Genomic DNA, 20,094 nt, shown 5'->3' on the forward strand with positions numbered 1-20,094 from the left:
GTATAAATTCAATAAACATTTGCTAAGTTGATGAGCAAATAAAAGAATTTAAACCAGTGCCCCAGTTACTGTCAGTATCAGAGAGTTTGGCATTATACTTTAACATGTTATTATTTTGACTTATTGGTATTAAACGTTGTTGTAACATACTGAAATGGGTAGCTTATGTCTTCATAGCCAGCGGTCTTTGTTCGGATATGACCTTCCAGTTGAGGCCACCCACAACCCTCCCACCACTCTGCCTCTCCCCGTCTTTTCTCTGTAATTAAAAATGCAACATGTTAACTGGCCAAAGTTGTAGCTCAGCTGCAGTCCTGACTATTCTTTAAAAGTGGATAGGAATTACAGATTGACTCAATTTTATAATGGTACACACATTTTCATTGTTAAATAACAGCATACGTTACCCTTATATGCCCTCTTTTCCTTAAAATGAAAATTTTACATTAAACCCCTTAAGAGTTCTAAATTTAAAACTGACTTAAAAAAATAAGTGACTTCTGAAATTTATTTCAGCCATCACCATAAAGCAAAGAATGCAGCATGGCTTTTGAGAACACTAGCAACAAAATAACCAACTTGGCATTAAAGGGGCTTCTTATTTGGGGGTGCTCTACCAGCACATCACAGATGGGTGGGTATTATTAGTTAGGGGAGGTGAGCTACAGTCTGCTTAGATTTAATAATAGGTTTAATGTCTCATCTTCAATAGGCTCTCAAAACTATCTGATGTTCATGATGTACTTAGATCTAAGAGTACTTTTGCAAATATTCTCTAAAATCATGAGTGCACATGTATGAGGTTAAAAAACATATTATCCCCAAATTTATTATGAAAAAATTCAAATACATAGTAACTTTTAAAGAACAATAAAATGATCACCAGGATACCTACAGTTATAATTAGCATTTTAACATATTTGCTATATCTAGCACAGTGGTCCCTGACCTTTTTGGCACCAGGGACCAGTTTCATGGAAGACAATTATTCCACGAATCCAGGGAGGGATGGTTTCAGGATGATTCTCATAAGGAGCCCGCAACCTAGATCCCTTGCATGCGCAGTTCACGGTAGCGTTCAAGCTCCTGTGAGAATCTAATGGCTCTGCTGATCTGACTGGAGCTGGAGCTCAGGCAGTAATACAAGCAATAGGGAGGGGCTGTAAATAAGGTGAAGCTTCACTTGCTTGCTTGCCTCTCACTGTCGGGCTGTGTGGCCTGGGAGCTGGGGACCCCGATCTAGAACCTCTTCAAAGTAGGCATAAAAGACACCTGGCCCTTTAATACTTCAGCATGTACTTCTTACTAATTAAAGGGACACTCTTCTCCTCGACCCTAAGACCACTATTGTATTTTAAATATTAAAAATGACTGTAACTAAAAGGTCTTTGTGATACTCCACAGTCAATATCCATTTCTCAACAAATTCAAGATTCAAATTCAGAAAAAAAAAGTGTAACTATGTCCTTACCTTAAAAGCATATTTGCGATTAATGTGATCCTCTGAGGTAAGCAGAGCTATCTGAAAACTGGGCAACAGTATGCTTCCCAGAATACCCTCTTCTTTCTCATCTGAGAGGTAATTGAACATCTGATTAGAATTTCCAATGTTCTCATGAAGCAGAATAAATTTTCTCAGAACTTATTTTGACAAAACCAAAAGACTTTCACATATAAATTCATGTAATTCATGTACTATATTGTAAGGTTTTAAGAGAAAACATTAAACAGTGGAGTGCAAATATACTGCTTTACTTTCAACAAAATTCCCTGTCTCAAGCAAATCAGAACTTGGCCCACATGTCAGAAAAAGGTCAGTTGGACACAGAAATGGCATACCTTTGTTTGGCATATAGACTGCATTCTACAAAGTCCTCTGACATGTGATTCACTGAAATTACATTAGCGTGTAAGTGGTAACACTGAAAATTTACAAAATGAATCCACCCACGTTTCCCGTAGGATTTAAACGGGCAACCATTTTAAAGCCCAGATGGGCATGGCTCTCTCGACACAACCTTCAGACTTTGTTCCACGTCTCATCAATGAAGCCTTTCTTAACTGCTTTATTTTGAAGTGCTTCCATCCTGATCTGTCCCAGAACCTTCTCTTCTCTTTCTGGAACTCTACCACAATGACCCTCAACATCTGCCCCAGTACCTCTGAAACACTGTATGTTTATTTTTTACTTATCATCTGCCTCTCCCCGACTAGAATGTAAACTCCACGAAGACACTTAGAACAACAGTAGATGCTCAAACATTTTTGAATACATGAATATATACCCATAAAAACATCTTTTAAACTATGCTAGAAAAATTATATGCTTCTTAAACATGTATCCTTGAAGGGTTGTTTTTACCAGTCACTATGATACACAATACAGTTAGGAGAATAAATCACAGACCTACAAGGCAAGGACATGAAATACATCTAGGAAAATGTCAAAACATTCATTCTGGAACAGTATAGATTCACATTATTAACTTGTTGCTTGGGGGCAGAGACGTCTATGAAACTTGAAATATATAGTACATTGTTAGAGACCCGTAAGACAAGTTAATAAAGCTATGCATTCAGCTGGTGAACTCAGCAACGAGAAAAATCATAAATTAGAAATAATTCCTTTTATTATGCTTGCCGTGTTTATTATTACTATTATAAACTTAACAAGGGATTTCATTTATTTTCCCCTCATTTCTAGAATATATGTTAAAACTTCCAAAAGAAAAAAGTCACATTAGAGGTTAATTTCTGTAACTCTTCTCATAACACTGGAACAAAATTTTGCTTTTACTATATTATACTCATTCATTAGTTCTCTAATACAAGACAGAATGAACAAAAGTGCAGATTTATTCTGAAACGCAAAAAAAAGGAGGGGGGCAGAAAGCAGACAACAATTATAAAGAATGACAATTTAAAAGAATGAGTCATATTCTAATTTTAAATTCAATTTTATGTTTATATAAAACATATAGTCAGAAACAGCTCATGAAGTCATCTTTATTAAAAAACCATTTTTTATCAAATAATAAATGCTTCTATGTTGCATAACTGGAAAATTGACTTTCCTAAAGTTATTTCCGAATATGCAGAGGTAATAAGCATAGGGTGACTTCACCAATTATCATGGACTGTTTCCCAGTCGGATTCTAAGTAGCGGTAAGATCTTGCCAAGCTACCGGATGCTGGGTATCTCAGTGTCATCTATCACAAAAGTGAAGAAAACAGGACTTGCCACAAAGGAACGTGCTGTGAAGGTTAAATGAGTTAACAGACATAATGACTGCAATGATGCACTCAGCCCACGCTACGAGTTCAGTAACAACTGCCATTATTATATAAAACTGAAGGCATATGAAATCTTCATCAAATGACTATCCAGAGTCATACCCTAGATTACTTATATGTTCTTGAAAGTGAAAGTATTAGTTGCCCAGCTGTGTCTGACTCTTTGCAGACCCAAGGACTATAGCGCACCAGGCTCCACTGTCCATGGCATTCCCCAGGCACGGATACTGAAGTGGGTAGCTATTCCCTTCTCCAGGGGATCTTCTCTACCCAGAGACTGAACCCAGCTCTCCTGCATTGCAGGCAGATTTGTTTTACATCTGAGCCACCAGGGAAGCCCTGAATGTTCTTAATCACAGCTTTTTTTTAGTTCTCTACCTAGGTAACTGTCTTAGTTTCAATCACCCAGAGGGCCTCGTACTCTGGTCAAGCCAAGGGAAGGTAATTGATGTCTGTAGAAAGAATGAACTCCTTGTCGGGGATTGGGGGTCAGCCAGGCCTTTCCCGGACTGCAGGGAAGCCTAACTCCTCCTTCTGCACGGTCCTACTTCTCTTCCTCCCGAGCCCCAGGTCCTGATACCAAGACCACTCCCCAGTAAGCCTCCTGCACACTGATCTCCATCTCAAGGCTTGCTTCCTGAGGAACACAACCTAGGACAGGAGCCGTAAGAATCCCAACACGTTAGTGGATTCAAATGATATTTTAGTCTACCATTTCTTCTTCTGCTTCAAAGAAGTTTGGGAACAACATAAGACATACATAAAATTACAGTTTCGTGTTCAATACAGGGGTTTAAATTTACTAGAATGACAAACAAATGTCTTTCATGCCTTGATCTACTTTTTAGCCTTTCCTCTTGCTAAGTCTTCAGGTATAATCTTTATTCCTTAGGCTCTATGTGTTATTCCTGAAGCTCTATGTGTTATTTTGCAAACATGCCATGCTCACTCATGCTGTGTATGTACTAAGCAAGTTATCTGTCTCTAGATCAACCTTCTTGCCTGACCCCTTCCTTGTACAGGCCTGGTCAATAGTCGTCAACACAACTGAATACTACAACATTCTTTCTCAGACTCCTTCAACTAATCTGTGAGCTCCATAAGGAGAGGAGTCTATATTGTTAATTTCTACATCTTACCACCTATTAAGATGTCTGGCGCATCAAAAGAGCTCACTGCTGGCTACTATCCTAGTCTGAAGTCACCATCATTTCTACACAATGTTTCCTTCCTTCTACTTTATAACCTGTTCCCTAACAGCAGCTTGGGGATTCTCTGATAGCTCAATTGGTAAAGACTCTGCCTGCAATGAAGGAGACCCTGCTTCAATTCCTCGGTCGGGAAGATCCCCCAGAGAAGGGATAAACTACCCACTCCAGTATTCTTGGGCTTCTTTTGTGGCTCAGCTGGTAAAGAATCTGCCTGAAATGTGGGAGACTTGAGTTTGATCCCTGGGTTGCGAAGATCCACTTGAGAAGGGAAAAGGCTATCCACTCTACTATTCTGGCCTGGAAAATTCCATGGGCTATACAGTCCATGGGATTGCAAAGAGTCGGACACAACTAAGAGACTTTCACTTTCACTTCAATAGCAGCTTGAGTGAGCTTTTCGAAAATGTAAATTAAAGCACATCACTCTTGTGATTAAAAATATATGGTCGCTTCCTTGTGGCATTTTGGGCAGAATCTAAACTCCAATAGCATCCTACATGGGTGCGATCTCCGCTTCTCCCATTCATCTCCTTCCCTACCGCTAACACTAGAGCTTGGGTTACTGGTTTCTTCCTGCTCCTTCAATACGCCCAATACTTTTCTACCACAAGGCCTTTGCACTATTGTCCCTCCTGTCTGGAATACTCTGCTTCACTCCAGCTCCTTCTTGTCATTGGGATCTTGCTACCTGAACCGTCTGCTCAGAGTCCTCATCCAAACGGGCTCCTGCCCCGTGACCTTCTTTCGTATCATGACCTTCTCCTCCTAAAAGCACTTACCGTCGTCTTGTTTATTTATCTGAGTGGATCCACTGTCTCCCTGACCTCTCAAGATTGCAAGCTTTATGGAAGCTTTCTTTCACTGCTATTTTAATAATACCTGGAATGAACCAGGTCTTGCTCAATAAATATTTGCTGAGTGAATTATATCCCGTGTTAAATTTCATCAATAGACTGACTACAGAACAGAGCAATTTCTGTGCCTTATCACAGTGTTCACAAAATGCCTGGTGTTTGGTAAAGAACACTGAGAACCTGGGCTTCCATCTGGTATTGGATGCTATTCTATTGTTAAAAAAAAAAAAAAAAAAAGCAGCAAAGCTCTTATTCTCTCACTGTATTATTTCCCGTATCTGTAAAACACAGACTGATCTGTTAAAAATTTCTGACAGCACAGTCTAAATAGAATATTAGATGCTTGGACAGATACAGAAGAAATGAATGGGGCTGCTGTATTCAATGCACAAGGGAAGACCAGATTAGGTATTCTCTAGCGGTGTAATGGTTAGGACTCTGTGCTTTCACTGCTGTGGGACCAGAGTTTGAGCCCTGTCAGGGAGCTAAGACCCTACAAGCCCCATGGTGTGGCCAAGAAAAAAAAGAGAAGGTAAGATTTGGGTGGGGCAGAAACTTGTGGTTAGGGTGCCTGGGTGCAAATCCTGACTCTTGAGACTTGCTAGGGGAGACCTGAGGTCAGCTACTAGCCCTTGTTGGCCTTAGTTTCCTCCTGTGTGACTGTGTAGAATAAGATCTGCCACCTTATCAAGTGGCTATGCTGGGAAGATCCCCTAGAGAAGGGAATGGCTGTGCACTCCAGTATTCTTGCCAGGAGAATTCCACGGACAGAGGAGCCTTGAGGGCTACTGTCCATGGGGTCACAGAGTCGTACACAACTGAGTGACTAACACTTTCACCTTCACGTTCAGCTGGCTGTGAGGAAGAGATGTAGATCATAATGCCATGTGCTTAGCAAATGGTAAACACTCTAAAAATTGCAAGTTATTATGACCTTTTCACTAAAATCTGAGTTTTCATTTAAAATCTAACATTTCCTGTTGACAAAGTAATGAAAGTATAGTATCATATGCTTCTTTCCAACCATCTGAAGAACAAGACGTGAGTTAAGTGATATTTCTTTCCTTTCTATATTTTCTTCTTTTTCATATTCCTCCTGTCTAGGGAAACTGCACTATAATTAATAGATGTATTGAATATAAAACATAAATGTTTAAAAATAATATGGAATCTCATACTCAACATGGCTTTGGAATTCACCTTTATTTTTTTCAAATTACATTAAAAGTTATTTTATTTTAATAAAAGTGATGAGTAGCAAGGACAGTTCCATAAGCAATAATAATATCAAATGGCAAGGAATCTAGTGTTCTTTCTGTTGCAAATTAACATTAAGAAATTTTTTATATGAGAAGCAGCAAACATTTTCTTGTTCTTAAAAGTTCTAAATTTAGTCTATAAAACATACTGAAAAAAAGAAAGAAAAGTACAAATTATAAGCTTAGGAATAATATATGAGTTACAAAGACTGACTTTCTAAAAGACTGGGAAAACCTTTAAAGAAAATTTTAAGTCTTGCACTTAACTAAGATAATACCACAATTGCAGCCCAACCAATATCTCTATGCCAAACATGAAATTTTATAGGTTTGGTTAATTCTGACTCAGCAGTATTTCTCAACCTCGGTATTCACTGGGGGGGGGGGGGGAGATGAATATAATTCTAGTAATTTCAAATTTTGAAGGTCAATTTGCATATGCTGCTTTGATAGGTGACCACCGAATTCTATCCCACCTTTTCTGGGGGGACAGTCACAAAGTAAATTTAAAAGCGGCTAATAGGCTCTAAAATCCTACTGTATTTTGCGGTATGTAAATTGGTAATTATATACTGACTGATTCCAACCAGATTCTAAAGTACGGAAGAAGGGCTGACTGTCCAGATTCATGATTCCATACTGCAGTTGAAGCAGACTTCCAGGGGAGCAGGGCACATGCATCCCTTGCACTGCTACACACCAGCTCCGCGGGAGCTAACGGATCCACAAGGCACCTGAACGGGGACTGCTCTGCTCTAGACTCTGACTCTGCATTAACCAACAACTTACGAAAGCCTACAAAACCACTAAAATAAATGAGAGAGAGGTATAAATGAAGACTGCTTTTAATAATACCTTTATTTCTTCTCCATCAACATTAATAGCCTAATTTGTAGGCTATTAATCCCTTTTGCAACTTTCTCATTTCAAGGGGGTTGTCACTGTTCAAAAGAAAAGTGTGTGTGTGTGTGTGTGAGAGAGAGAGACAGAGAGAGAGAGAGACAGAGATAGAGAGACAGAGAGAGGGTACTGGAAGGGATCATAATAAACAAATTCTTTGCTATTTTTCTTATTTGCTAATACATCATAGTAGTGTCTAATGCGCTAAAATCATCTGCTGGGGAGAATGGGGTGTCTAGTGGACCACTGGCGAGATATGACAAAACTGACCTATAAAAAGAATCCTATCAAATTAATGTTTCCTTATCTATTAGGCACTGAATTCAAGGATAACATTATAGAGTGAATACTCACATGCTCTTCATATAAACAAATCAGGTTGGCAGAAAGAGATTACAAAAACCAGAGCAAAACTAAGACCATTCAGCTTGAAGCCCTATATTGCCTTCTGTCCCACCTTATTTACTTCAAATTACATGTGTCAACTGGAGAAAGGAATGACAACCCACTCCAGTATTCCTGCCTGGAGAATCCCAAGGACTCTCACCAGAGAAGTCTGGTGTGCTACAGTCCATGGGGTCACAAAGACTTGGACATGACTGAGTGACTAACACACACATATCACACATATCAAGAGTTTCTTGATATCAGTTGGTTGATAATAAAATAGTAAAAAGATTTCTAATTTTTTTCTTCAAAAGCGTATCTGATGCTTCACATATATTCTACAGTTTCTGGTAGTAAACTCACCTCTATAATAAAAGAGGCAAAGATCAGAAAGCACGAACCAGCGTTTCTTCCATAGCTTCATGCCAGTGCTGTCCTGAAAGAAACCAGCATGAAAAAGGATTATTTCTTTTTCATTTCAGAAAGTGAAAACTCATTTCTGGTGCATTTGTTTAAAATAAGCTCCTAAAACAAGGTGTGTTTGATATATGCTGCACAGAAATCTAACTAAAACCCTAATCAAAATTTTGGGGTAGTTTTCCAGGGGTTTATAACATGGTAATGTATTTTTAAGTACACTGGTCTTTGAAGAATAATACTGTCATGTAAAAAGGAATTCTGTTGAAGCGGTTTGATTTGGTTTCGTATTTGCAAGCAATGTGAACACGTCTGCTAGCATGAGAATAAGGTGACTGTGCAGTAGGGTGTGCATTCTGGTAAGCCAGATTTAATAAATATGTTAATCTTCAACACGAAGAAAAGTGTGTGATTTGAAATTATTCCAAAGGTAATGTGATTTAAAATGATTGTGAATAAAGGAACCTTAGCATACAAACATATTTAATAACCATTTTTTTCTTCTTACATATCCAGCCTAGGTTTTGCTTATCCTGCAGAAGAGAGTACCCACTTGGCAGCTTTTTCTAAGTAATTTAGGTAATAAAAATACCAAGCTCAAACAAAACTACAATTTAAATAAAAATTACCTTCCCACATACAATAAACCAAAACCATAGGAGAAAATGAAACACAGACACACACAAACACAGACATAAACAGGTAAAAAAGATGCCAGTTTGTATGTGTGTTGATTAATATTTCTCAATTTATTTCTAGTTGTGACCATCACGTAAGGCTGGCTTCAGAACTGAAGAAGTTATATGGGTAAAAATCTCTTAAGTAAGAGATTTCGTCCTTAAAATTTACAATTACACTAAAGAAAGCACCCCCCTCTCAAATATGCATTTTTAATTTCTTAATTAACAATTTCTTTAGTATAAATAATTTCAAAGTTTAGATTTTTAAGCAGTTCTACAAATATTCTCTGTAAGCTACACACCTATTACAGAATAAGTACTCAGGAGTAGAGAAACTTGTTGGTAGAGCTTTGGCAATACTAAATTAACCAAGGGATCAAGAACTAAGAACTGCAATCATTTTAAGTAAGGAGTTCCATATCCTCTATAAAGCTCAATATCACATTTAGCTATTTGAACAGAATTTGGACTCATTAGAAAGTCTAGTTAAAAATCTTTCAGCTTGGATAAGTTTAAATGTCAGATGGTTAAAATATAGTTAAGTGATCTTTAAATAAAAATTAAAAGTTGGTATCCAAGTTACACACTCAATCAATGCAGTCAGAAATTGGCAAAATTAATTTGCTTGAATGGGGATTTTCTGGATTTTAAGTGGGTCTACTTCCAATACGTTAGATTAGTTGCCATCCAGTTGTCAGGTTAACGATGTCTAATGAATGTTTCATAACGACCTCATTGTGAATTTTAATGAATATAATTATTAGGTCATCTGAAAGCAATTAGCATTATTTGACAGAGTAAATTAGCACTATTAATGAACTAATATTTAACTAACATCATGTATGCACATGTAGAATCAGAAAGACAGAACAAAGGAAGATAAAGGTCCTGAGTGCAGTTATCTCAGTTATCTGGAGGTCATTTATTTGAAATCCAGATGCAAACCAGAAAGTGAAAAAGAAAACAACAGCCTCTCAGCAATCAAAACAGATGCCACCAAGTTCAATGTATACACATCCTTACCAATTATAAAATTAACAAGGTTCCAAAAAAGCTTAGTTACCAGGTTTTCCAGATAATGGAACAATGTAAACCCCTACTTGTCAGGGTATAAGAGTGACCTATGCCTGGGCAAGCAGATAAACAAGAAAAGAAAAAGAAAAAAAAAGGAGACACTTGAAAGAGTAGTTTTGAGGGCATGGAAGCAAAAATCTGCAAAACTCAGAAAAATCTCAAATTATCATCAGATTTCTCTATAAATCAAAGCAGAGAACTACATAATTGTGCCTTTTTATAAGAACAGAAAAATGAACAACTACTCTGTATTTTTTTCCACGGAAAAAATATTTCTGCCTAGAAGATCTTAGCATGTTATTCCTAACATTTTCATATAACATACATTTAATTTCAAATTTTGAAATACCTCTCTCTCTCAGTCACACACACACACACACACAATATCTCTGTTCCAGGTAACACCCATTACTTTTTCTTTTTTTCACTGTTTCCCTAACACTCTTCATAGTAATAAAAAGGGAAGAACCTGGATGATTAACTATACAGTTTCTTCTCCACTTTATACAATTGTCTTAGGACCTGCAGCTGAAAAGGCTTCTTTATATTTTCTTCTTTTGTCACATCAAACAGGGGGAAAAAATACCTGTTTATAAAGCCAACCTCGTCTGACCACAGGTGCATTAGGATTCCTTTTAATTGAATTTGATCTCTTCCCAAAATTATGAACTTTTTTTGAGGCCCGTGAAGTCTAAAGAAAAAAAAAAAACCCAACAGAAAATATGGTATTAATGTCTAGATATTGAGTTTACTTTTTATCTTCCTAATTTTAACCTTTTAAATCTCTTCTCCAGATTTCTTTGAAACTTCCAGGATTTAATCTTTTCAGATGAATTATTGCAATTCTGCTTTTGTGTCTTAGTTGTTTCAAGTATAAGAATTCTGTACAAAGGCTTTTCCTCTTCAAGGATATTACAAAAGGATCACATATTTCTCTCCTTTAAAATTTTCAGGAACAATTTTTCAAAAGGCACAGTGTATGGCAGTATTTTGCCCTACCTGATAAATAAAATGAACCTTTAGGAAAAATTATATTAATGCATTTTAAGGAATAAGCCAAATGACAGAACTTTTTGACTCATATCTGCAGTTAACAGTGTTGTTCCAATTAAAGAAAGTCAACAGTGTCAAGTTACAAGAGCAAATCTCACAGATAAAATATAAATAAACATATCACATCAAATCAAAACAAGGCTGGAAGGAACTGCTTAATGTCATGTAGTGTTTTCTTCTTTAAGGACAACTCTGAACTGGAATGATGCCAGCCAGATGGTGTTTACCACATTCTTAAAAGTACACATAATCTTTTAAAATATTGCTATGTTTAACCCAGACAATTTATCTTGGTCAGAATGATAGTGGTAACCAAAAAACATAAAGACAAAAGAAGCTGAATTTCAATTCCTCTGTGAAAGTAAGTTGGAGAAGGAAATGGCAGCCCACTCCAGTGTTCTTGCCTGGAGAATCCCAGGGACAGAGGAGCCTGGTGGGCTGCCGTCTATGGGGTCGCACAGAGTCGGACACGACTGAAGCGGCTTAGCAGCAACAGCAGGGAAGGTAAGTAGTATCAATTTATCTCTTATTTTTAAACTTACTAGAATCTTTGGAAAGCTAGCACATTTCATTAAAACCTCCTTTTGTAAAACTTATATTAGTACATAATAGAATTTTAAGGTCCAATATCAACCATGGCATTTTTTTTTCTGGGTAAATTTTAATTTCCTCTTGAACAAATAATGCATAAAAACACAGTATAGATCTCAAACAGTACAAAAAGATGTAGAAGGACCAGACTGCTTCTCACCTCTAGACACCAGCATTCAAATAACCCAAACACAACTCTAGGCAACTAATGTCACTGTGTATACATGCATGTGTCTATTCATGTAAAGAGCTCTTTTCATAGTTACAGAATATCTTTCTCTCCCCCTCAAATAACTGCCTATATAACACTTTCTCCTCAGGATTCTTCTTTTATTGTCATGTAAGTTATCAGTATTATGCACGCATGGTAGTTTTCTGTGGCTGAATTTCTCATTCTCTCTTTTGACTTCTGGGATTTGTCGTATTTACACAGCACATCTGCATTCTGAGTTGGCTGTTTTGTTTTTGTTAAGCGCACTATGATGCTCAGTTATCCTTTATGTCATATACAAAATAGAAATAATTTATATTATTTGAAAATCTATACTTATTTTAATATTCTACAATATTTCATTTAAAAAACCTTAACTAGTATTTCTTTACAGTAACCATAATTTACTATTACAACTGTTTTACTATTATAAAATAAATAATTATTTTCTAAGTAAATAAAGACAATTCTTTTATCATCCTTTGATTCTCTTGCTATCCTTAATTTAGGCACCAAGCAGTAACTTTAAGGCAACTATTTATTCAGATTAGCACATTATCTAAGAGTTTGAAGACATTTTTATATTAGAATGCTATATCAAAACATTAACATTATGGTACAAGAAGCAATAACTATAAATTATTATAGCCATACAAGTCTGATATCATAGATTAAACAGTATTTTTGTTTCTGATTACAAAGAAAAACCATCCACTTCTGTATCCATATGGCTATGACACTTTCACATAATGGATTCAAAATATTTCAGTCATCAAGCAACTGACATAGGGTTTTGAAACCTTTTAGCAGTAATGGATTCTACATTAACAAAATAGTATAATATAATATTATAGAATAAAATAATACTATAGAATAAAATAGAATATATACATCATTCTGAAAGTGAAGTTGCTCAGTCGTGTCCGACTCTTTGCAACCCCATGGACTGTAGCCTACCATGCTTCTCTGTCCATGGGATTTTCCAGGCAAGAGTACTGGATTGAGTTTCCATTTCCTTCTCCAGGGGATCTTCCTGACTCAGGGATTGAACCCGGGTCTCCCGCACTGCAGGCAGACACTTTATCCTCTGAGTCACCAGGGAAGCCATACATACCAATCTATCATTCTAGGCATACTTAATAATGGGATTTCTAGGTCACTGAATTAATCGTCACTTTTAAAACTTAAGTTGATTCAATAAACTGCCACTGTCTCACACAAACATCCATTATACTTGTAAAACAATTCAAAATCAGAACTCTATAATATTTTTAAAATGTAAGTCATTAAATTATTAAAATATAATCTTATTTCTTTATATTCTAAGGCCTTGCTTCTTATGCCAATTACCTCAAATGTAATTAGACTCATGTAATAACAAAAATGAAATGATTATTCTATAATTCTAAGTTCATTAAGAGCAATAATAATGGATACTACCAATTATGCCAGTTATCAATATTAAGAGTAAGCAGAATAACTTACCCTCCCTACAGGGCTCATTGGATGCACCGCATAGTCTGCAGTCATGTTATAGTTAGAAGCTTCATTTATCATACTTAAAGGTCGTTCCTTTTTTTCTTCAGATGTCATGGCTGCAACAGTCCTGAAAATATAACAGGTCAAGAGTGCTAGAACATGCTACTTCTGTAAAACCACGTTATAATAATGTTTTCCTGGAGCTAATAATGCTGGTGTCTGTCTGACTTTTCCAAACAGCTGGGTATTAGTTAGAGCTTAATAAGCTCTATAGTTCCAGCTTAATATTTATAACTACTTGAAATATAACTAAGCACAACTTAAGTTAATATCATGTTTATTTTAATAAGCTTTCATACAGATATGCTACTCAGTCATCTAACTGGAACGTTTTAATTACAAAATTTTAATTACAAGATTTGCTATTATAATACTGAAGGCCATGAAAATGATAGGGAATTCCCAGGTGGTAACGTGTTTATGAGTCCTCACTTTCACTGCCGAGGGCACGGGTTCGTTCCTTGGTTGAGGAACCAAGATCCCGTAAGAAAAGCAGTGTAGCAGCCCTCTCCCAAACCCCTAAAAGAAAATAATAACAATGGTACCAACAACTAATTTTTGAAGAACAGATTTATAAACTATTTTCAAATAAATTTCACTTGATGCTTACAAAAATCCTGAGAAATCTCTGTTTAAGGATGAGAAACCTAAGTTCAAATTAGTCTAATAATTTGACCAAGTTTAGTTCCCCCTGACCCTGCATCCAGGGATCTTGAGTTTATTCTCTGTGTTTGAGCTATTGTAAAAATAGCTTCTGAAATTACATTCCTCATGAAAAAAATTTTAAGCCATGTTTCTATACCACACATGGTAAACAGATGGTATTCTGTTACTACACTTGACTGCAAATCTCAAGATAAAAAAACTGTTCCATTGTACTGTATTAAATACGGATAACAGCAATTGGAATGCTGACCCCATTTTGAATAGAGGCGTTCCATGAAACGCTTTACTTACTGTTCATTCACTACAAAAATACAATTGTCCTGGGATGGCTGTCCTGTGACTGGATGTTTACAGGTCACTTTCCTTTCATTATGGCTGGAGGAAAAGAGAGTAAGAGAAAATGAATGTACTATTACCACAAACTTTACAAAATAACAGGTAGCGAAATAGCCAATTTCTTTATTGCAACAATAAAGTTAGTGAGTAAAGGCGATGCAATTCAAAGCCCCAGGTACTGACACTCCTACATCGCCTTTTCTACTATCTATTGTATGTACATGTGTGTGTAAATGCTAACTTAGTTTCACAATATAGGTAGACTCACCAGTTCCCAACCCACCCCCATCCACAGTGGGACTTCAATCTGTTCTTCTGTTTTCATAAACATAAAGTTGATCTGGCTCCACAATCATTGCATTTTACATGATAGGTGGGCCATGAATAGAAAATAAGTTTGAGTATCCACCTACAGCCATTATTTTGTATCGCAGTCTAGGCACATTATAGAGAACCACTGTCAAATTCAAATGTGAAAAAATCAATCTAATAGCACTCCAAGATGGGCACCGGCATATTAAAACATAGACTGCAGCACTGGAAGAGCAATAATTTATGGGATTGTCGTTTCACAGAGAAATCTTTACATAGACAATGTAAAGGGACTGATTTTTATATCTGAAGAAAGTATGCTATAGAAAAATGTAAGAGGAGAAATGGAAGGAGTAAACAACATTTCTAAATAAATACACAAACAACACAAAGAAAAATCTACCTTTTATGCTTGCTGAAAAAAAAACTGCTCTAAGAGCGGCTATTTCTTGTAGAATAAGACCTTTGCCTAAGAACTACTATTCTTCCTAGGTCAAGTGATAAGATTATGCCTACTACTGTCTTCAGAGATCCGTCCTGGGTATTCATTGGAAGGACTGATGTTGAAGCCGAAACACCAATACTTTGGCCACCTTATGCAAAGAGCTGACTCATTTGAAAAGACCCTGATGCTGGGAAAGATTGAGGGCAGGAGGAGAAGGGGACAACAGAGGATAAGAAGGCTGGATGGCATCACTGACTCAATGGACATGGGTTTGGGTGGACTCCAGGAGTTGGTGATGGACAGGGAGGCCTGGCATGCTGCGGTTCATGGGGTTGCAAAGAGTCGGCCACGGCTGAGTAACTGAACTGAACTGTCTTCTGGATATGAGAGGAGAAAAATCCCAATCTATTTATCTAAGCCCAAAATAACAGATGCCTAAAACAATATGCAACATGCAATGATACCTAAAAAATATGATCATTTGTAAACAAATATTTTTTCCCCCACTGAGTAACATAACACAAAGAAACCTGTAAGGAAGATCAATCACTGACACGCAAGACCTTAGAAAACAACTTTAATTATGGAGAAAACAGTCAAGATGTTACACTGAATACTGCTGTGTTAATTTTAAAAGATTATTCCATGTGATCTGTATTACAGGACATTTATAACCGCAAGCTGCAAATTTCCTGGCGAACGTTAAATACATAAGTTCTTTTTCCAAACAAAAACTTTCACTAATATTATTTTTATTGGTTATTCAAGTACTAGAAACTTTACCCAGTAAATAAAACTAAAACCATGTAAAACAGTATACAGTTTTTTAAAAAAAGAATTATATATTGACTATCATGATAATAGAATGATTGATGGAATATAATGTATTTCTATGATTCCTCTAGTTTATTGGAGCTTATTACACCAATAGGTGTTTACAGCCTTTTGTGGTGTTTTCAAAACACATTTAATAGGTGATAAGAGGCGGTGGGTTTAGATATTTATTTGTGGTGGTACTTTCACTACATAAAAAGCATGCAGATGACTTTCCTACCAGTTAATTTAAGAAAGTGCAACAATGGAAACCTGAAGTCTCATAATGGGATATCAGTTTATGTAATAAGCAATAAACTGATGACAGAATAACTAAGAACTGACAGCCTCTGGAGATAAAGTGGAAAATGCTGAAGTACCTAGATGTGATGAATACCACGAATATGTCAAGGTTCATAAATTCCAATGTTTTAACAGAATAAAATGCTGTGGGGAAGGGAGTAAACCTATGATAGAGATTAGACACCTTAATAATGAAAAAAGGAGGATAGCATCTTTTCTTAAGTCTCTTTTTGGGAAGGGGCATTAAAAAGCTAGACTTGGTTCAGTGGAAGGTAAAAGAGAAATATACAAATTCTTTCTATAAAGACCAATATTGCAAAAATAAAACAAATACTCCCTATTGCATTGCATTATTTTCCAGTATCATCTTGCCTAGAGGGAATAAAGTGGACTCCAACCCTAATATTCCAGAAACTGTAAATTATAACTACGGACCCTATAATGGTTACTGGCCTAAGAGATTATTATTCTGACCTCCAGACAATAGATTTGAGTATCCCTTAGACAAGGACATGGGCTTCCTTGGTGGCTCAGACCATAAAGAACCTGCCTGCAATCCAGGAGACCTGGGTTTAATACCTGGGTCGGGAAGACCCCTGGAGAAGGGATTGGCAACCCAATCCAGTATTCTTGCCTGGAGAATTCCATGGCTGGCAGGCTACTGCCCATGGGGATGCAAGAGAGTCAGACACAACTGAGTAACACACACAGACAAGCACACAGGGCACAGGAAACACTAAAATCAAGAACAATCACAAAGGAGCATAAACACTCTTTTCCCTGAAAGTGGATGCTAATTCAATTAAACTGAATACTCTTATATTGTTCAAGTACTTTCAGGATCACGATGTCTTTAAGTTAAACTCACTAAATAATTAAAAATCTTAGCATTCTATCTTCGTTAAAAGTGCACACATGCATGCTCAGTCATGCAGCCTGCCAGGTTCCTCAGCCCATGGGATTTCCCAGGCAAGAATACTGACTGGGTTGCCATATCCTCCTCCATGGGATCTTCTGGACCCAGGGATCAAACCCACGTCGCCTGCATCGGCAGGCAGATTCTTTATCACTGAGCCACCTGGGAAGCCCTTTAGTTAAAAGATCAGTGATTAAAATCAACCATGAAAAATGAATACATCTATGCTCTTCTTTTACTTTTTTCAAGTATCCATTGTGTTTTCTTTTATTTAATGTTATACTAAGTTGACATAAAAAATCATTTATTTACAAAGGCATTCTACATGTAAGTCTTCTGCTATTCTTTAATGAAAGAAATAATCTTTCCTATTACTTAGGCCTAACGGTAACACATAAACAAAGAAGTCCTCTCAAATGTTTATTTGTTCTGACTTAATTATAGTCACTGAAGATTACTAGGTTTCTATAAAATTAAAATTCATAAGATTGAGATTTTACAGGCAATTAGTTATAAAATGTCACCTCTCATAAAACAACATACTTATCAAATAAAAATCAGAGTAATGTTTTCTAATGATTTTGTTAAAATATCAATTCAAATAAATTAAGAGTATGAAAAACCAAAATATCAACCAAACAAAATTCCAGTCTTAAGTGTTTAAATGTGGTAATTTTCCACAACCTGGTAGGATTGTCAATTCTTACTGCTCTTGTTTCTGCAAATGTATTTTTATATACTCAAAATTTTATTTTTATATTTCAAAAACTAATTTCTAAATCACCCACAGGAACTAAAAATCAGTTAAAAATATACTGAGCCAACAAATGAAAGCAATGTAAATATAACCCAAATGAATCTTTAAAAAAATAAGCAAAAAGCCATCACTATTAATGCATAGAATTCTCTTAGCGCGTAATACACAAGGTCTTTAATACACAAAGCAACTGGGCACCCTGGGAGGTGGCAGGCCACGTATCAAGTCATGACCATCAGCCTTGGCAGAAAGGAGGAGGGACTGCTCAGGACCACAAGAGGGAAGGGAAGACAAACTTCCAGCCTTTCTTCAGTTCTACTGGTCTGTCTGCAGTATTATTTACGAAGTATATCTTTTCATCCTACACTCACAATCTTTTTTGTAGTCCATTTTTTCCCCCTCCTCCTTTGAAGGGTCTCAAAATCCAGATGAAAGTAGCATCAGTTTTCCTATAACATTTATGTACAAGGATGTTCCGATGCAATTTGTGTGTTACAGAAAAGCTGAAACAGCACAGAAATCCTGCATTTGTGTGCGCATGAGCACATCCACAAGAAAGCCTAGGTGAGGGCAGAAACTGCACCTGATGATGTCGACAGCGAGGAGCACATAAAGGACACACCTGCACACCCTCAACTCTGTCCAGCAGCTACTTCAGTTCATTGTCCGTTTTATGAAAGACGTCCATCCACAGGCAGTGATACGACTGTCTAATTTCACGGCTCTCTACTTTCAACACTTCTCAATAATTCACAAGCTGAAACCTCTCCAACGTCCATTTCCACAAGCAAACTGCAGGTCTTTTGCAACACAAAGTTTATCTGTAGTACTTGCTTTTCCTAAGCATTTAACATGTGTGAAACTATGTTATGTCTTTCATTAGGCTCCTATCTTTGTTTAATTAAATTATTAGGCTGCAGGTTTTTAGTTGTAGCATGTGGGATATAGTGCCCCAATCAGGGATGGAACCCGGGCCCCACCCCATGCATTAGGAGTGTGGAGTCTTAGTCACCAGACCACCAGGGAAGTCCTCTTATTTTTATTTTTATGTGCCACTAATGAGGTTTTTGAGTACTATGCTCCTAAATCCATTTTCCACAAAAGCCCCATACTTTCATTGTCTGAATTTGCACAGGGAGGTGATTTTTAGGAAGACGTGTGCTGTGTTACAGCAAAAGTGACTGTACTAACTAAATTATAAATTAACATTCCTCTGCGCTACCCAAAGAAAGGCAATGTCAAAGATTGCTCAAATACCACACAATTGCACTCATCTCACACGCTAGTAAAGTAATGCTCAAAATTCTCCAAACTAGTCCTTTCAATTCTCAGTCCTTTCAACGAACACCCAGGACTGATCTCCTTTAGGATGGACTGCTTGGATCTCCTTGCAGTCCAAGGGACTCTCAAGAGTCTTCTCCAACACCACAGTTCAAAAGCATCAATCTTCGGCACTCAGCTTTCTCCACAGTCCAACTCTCACATCCATACATGACTACTGGAAAACCATAGCCTTGACTAGATGGACCTTTTCAGCAGTACGTGAACCGTGATGTTCAAGCTGGTTTTAGAAAAGGCAGAGGAACCAGAGATCAAATTGCCAACACCGCTGGATCATGGAAAAAGCAAGAATTCCAGAAAAAACATCTATTTCTGCTTTATTGACTATGCCAAAGCCTTGGACTGTGTGGATCACAATCAACTGTGGAAAATTCTGAAAGAGATGGGAATACCAGACCACCTGCCTCTTGAAAAACCTATATGCAGGTCAGGAAGCAATAGTTAGAACTGGACATGGGACAACAGACTGGTTCCAAATAGGAAAAGGAGTACGTCAAGGCTGTATATTGTCACCCTGCTTATTTAACTTATATGCAGAGTACATCATGAGAAACGCTGGGCTGGATGAAGCACAAGCTGGAATCAAGATTGCCGAGAGAAATATCAATAACCTCAGATTGGAGATGACACCACCCTTATGGCAGAAAGTGAAGAGGAACTCAAAAATCTCTTGTTGAAAGTGAAAGAGGAGAGTGAAAAAGTTGGCTTAAAGTTCAACATTCAGAAAACAAAGAT

The 20,094-nt window shown here is 37.0% G+C and overlaps 1 protein-coding gene and 1 long non-coding RNA gene across 35 annotated transcripts in view; one reads left to right on the plus strand and one right to left on the minus strand.

Moving 5' to 3' along the window:
• The window catches only part of PLEKHA5 (pleckstrin homology domain containing A5), a 261,293-nt gene that overhangs the window by 90,784 nt on the left and 150,415 nt on the right, over nt 1-20,094 (minus strand). For all 34 annotated transcript variants that reach the window (XM_042247472.1, XM_042247469.1, XM_042247467.1 and 31 more), the window contains 5 exons: nt 14,428-14,511; nt 13,417-13,537; nt 10,663-10,767; nt 8,269-8,341; nt 1,472-1,572 (listed from right to left, as the gene is read on the minus strand). In XM_042247472.1, the coding sequence (XP_042103406.1) occupies nt 1,472-1,572; nt 8,269-8,341; nt 10,663-10,767; nt 13,417-13,537; nt 14,428-14,511 (484 nt within the window). The remainder of the gene's footprint in view (nt 1-1,471; nt 1,573-8,268; nt 8,342-10,662; nt 10,768-13,416; nt 13,538-14,427; nt 14,512-20,094) is intronic.
• LOC105611558 (uncharacterized) lies at nt 11,444-16,685 on the plus strand. The gene is made up of 2 exons (XR_001039451.5): nt 11,444-11,633; nt 15,277-16,685. It is a non-coding gene; the product is annotated as an uncharacterized LOC105611558 (long non-coding RNA).

The sequence above is a fragment of the Ovis aries genome, chromosome 3 (genome assembly GCF_016772045.2).
Source record: "Ovis aries strain OAR_USU_Benz2616 breed Rambouillet chromosome 3, ARS-UI_Ramb_v3.0, whole genome shotgun sequence".
NCBI classification, from domain to species: domain Eukaryota; kingdom Metazoa; phylum Chordata; class Mammalia; order Artiodactyla; family Bovidae; genus Ovis; species Ovis aries.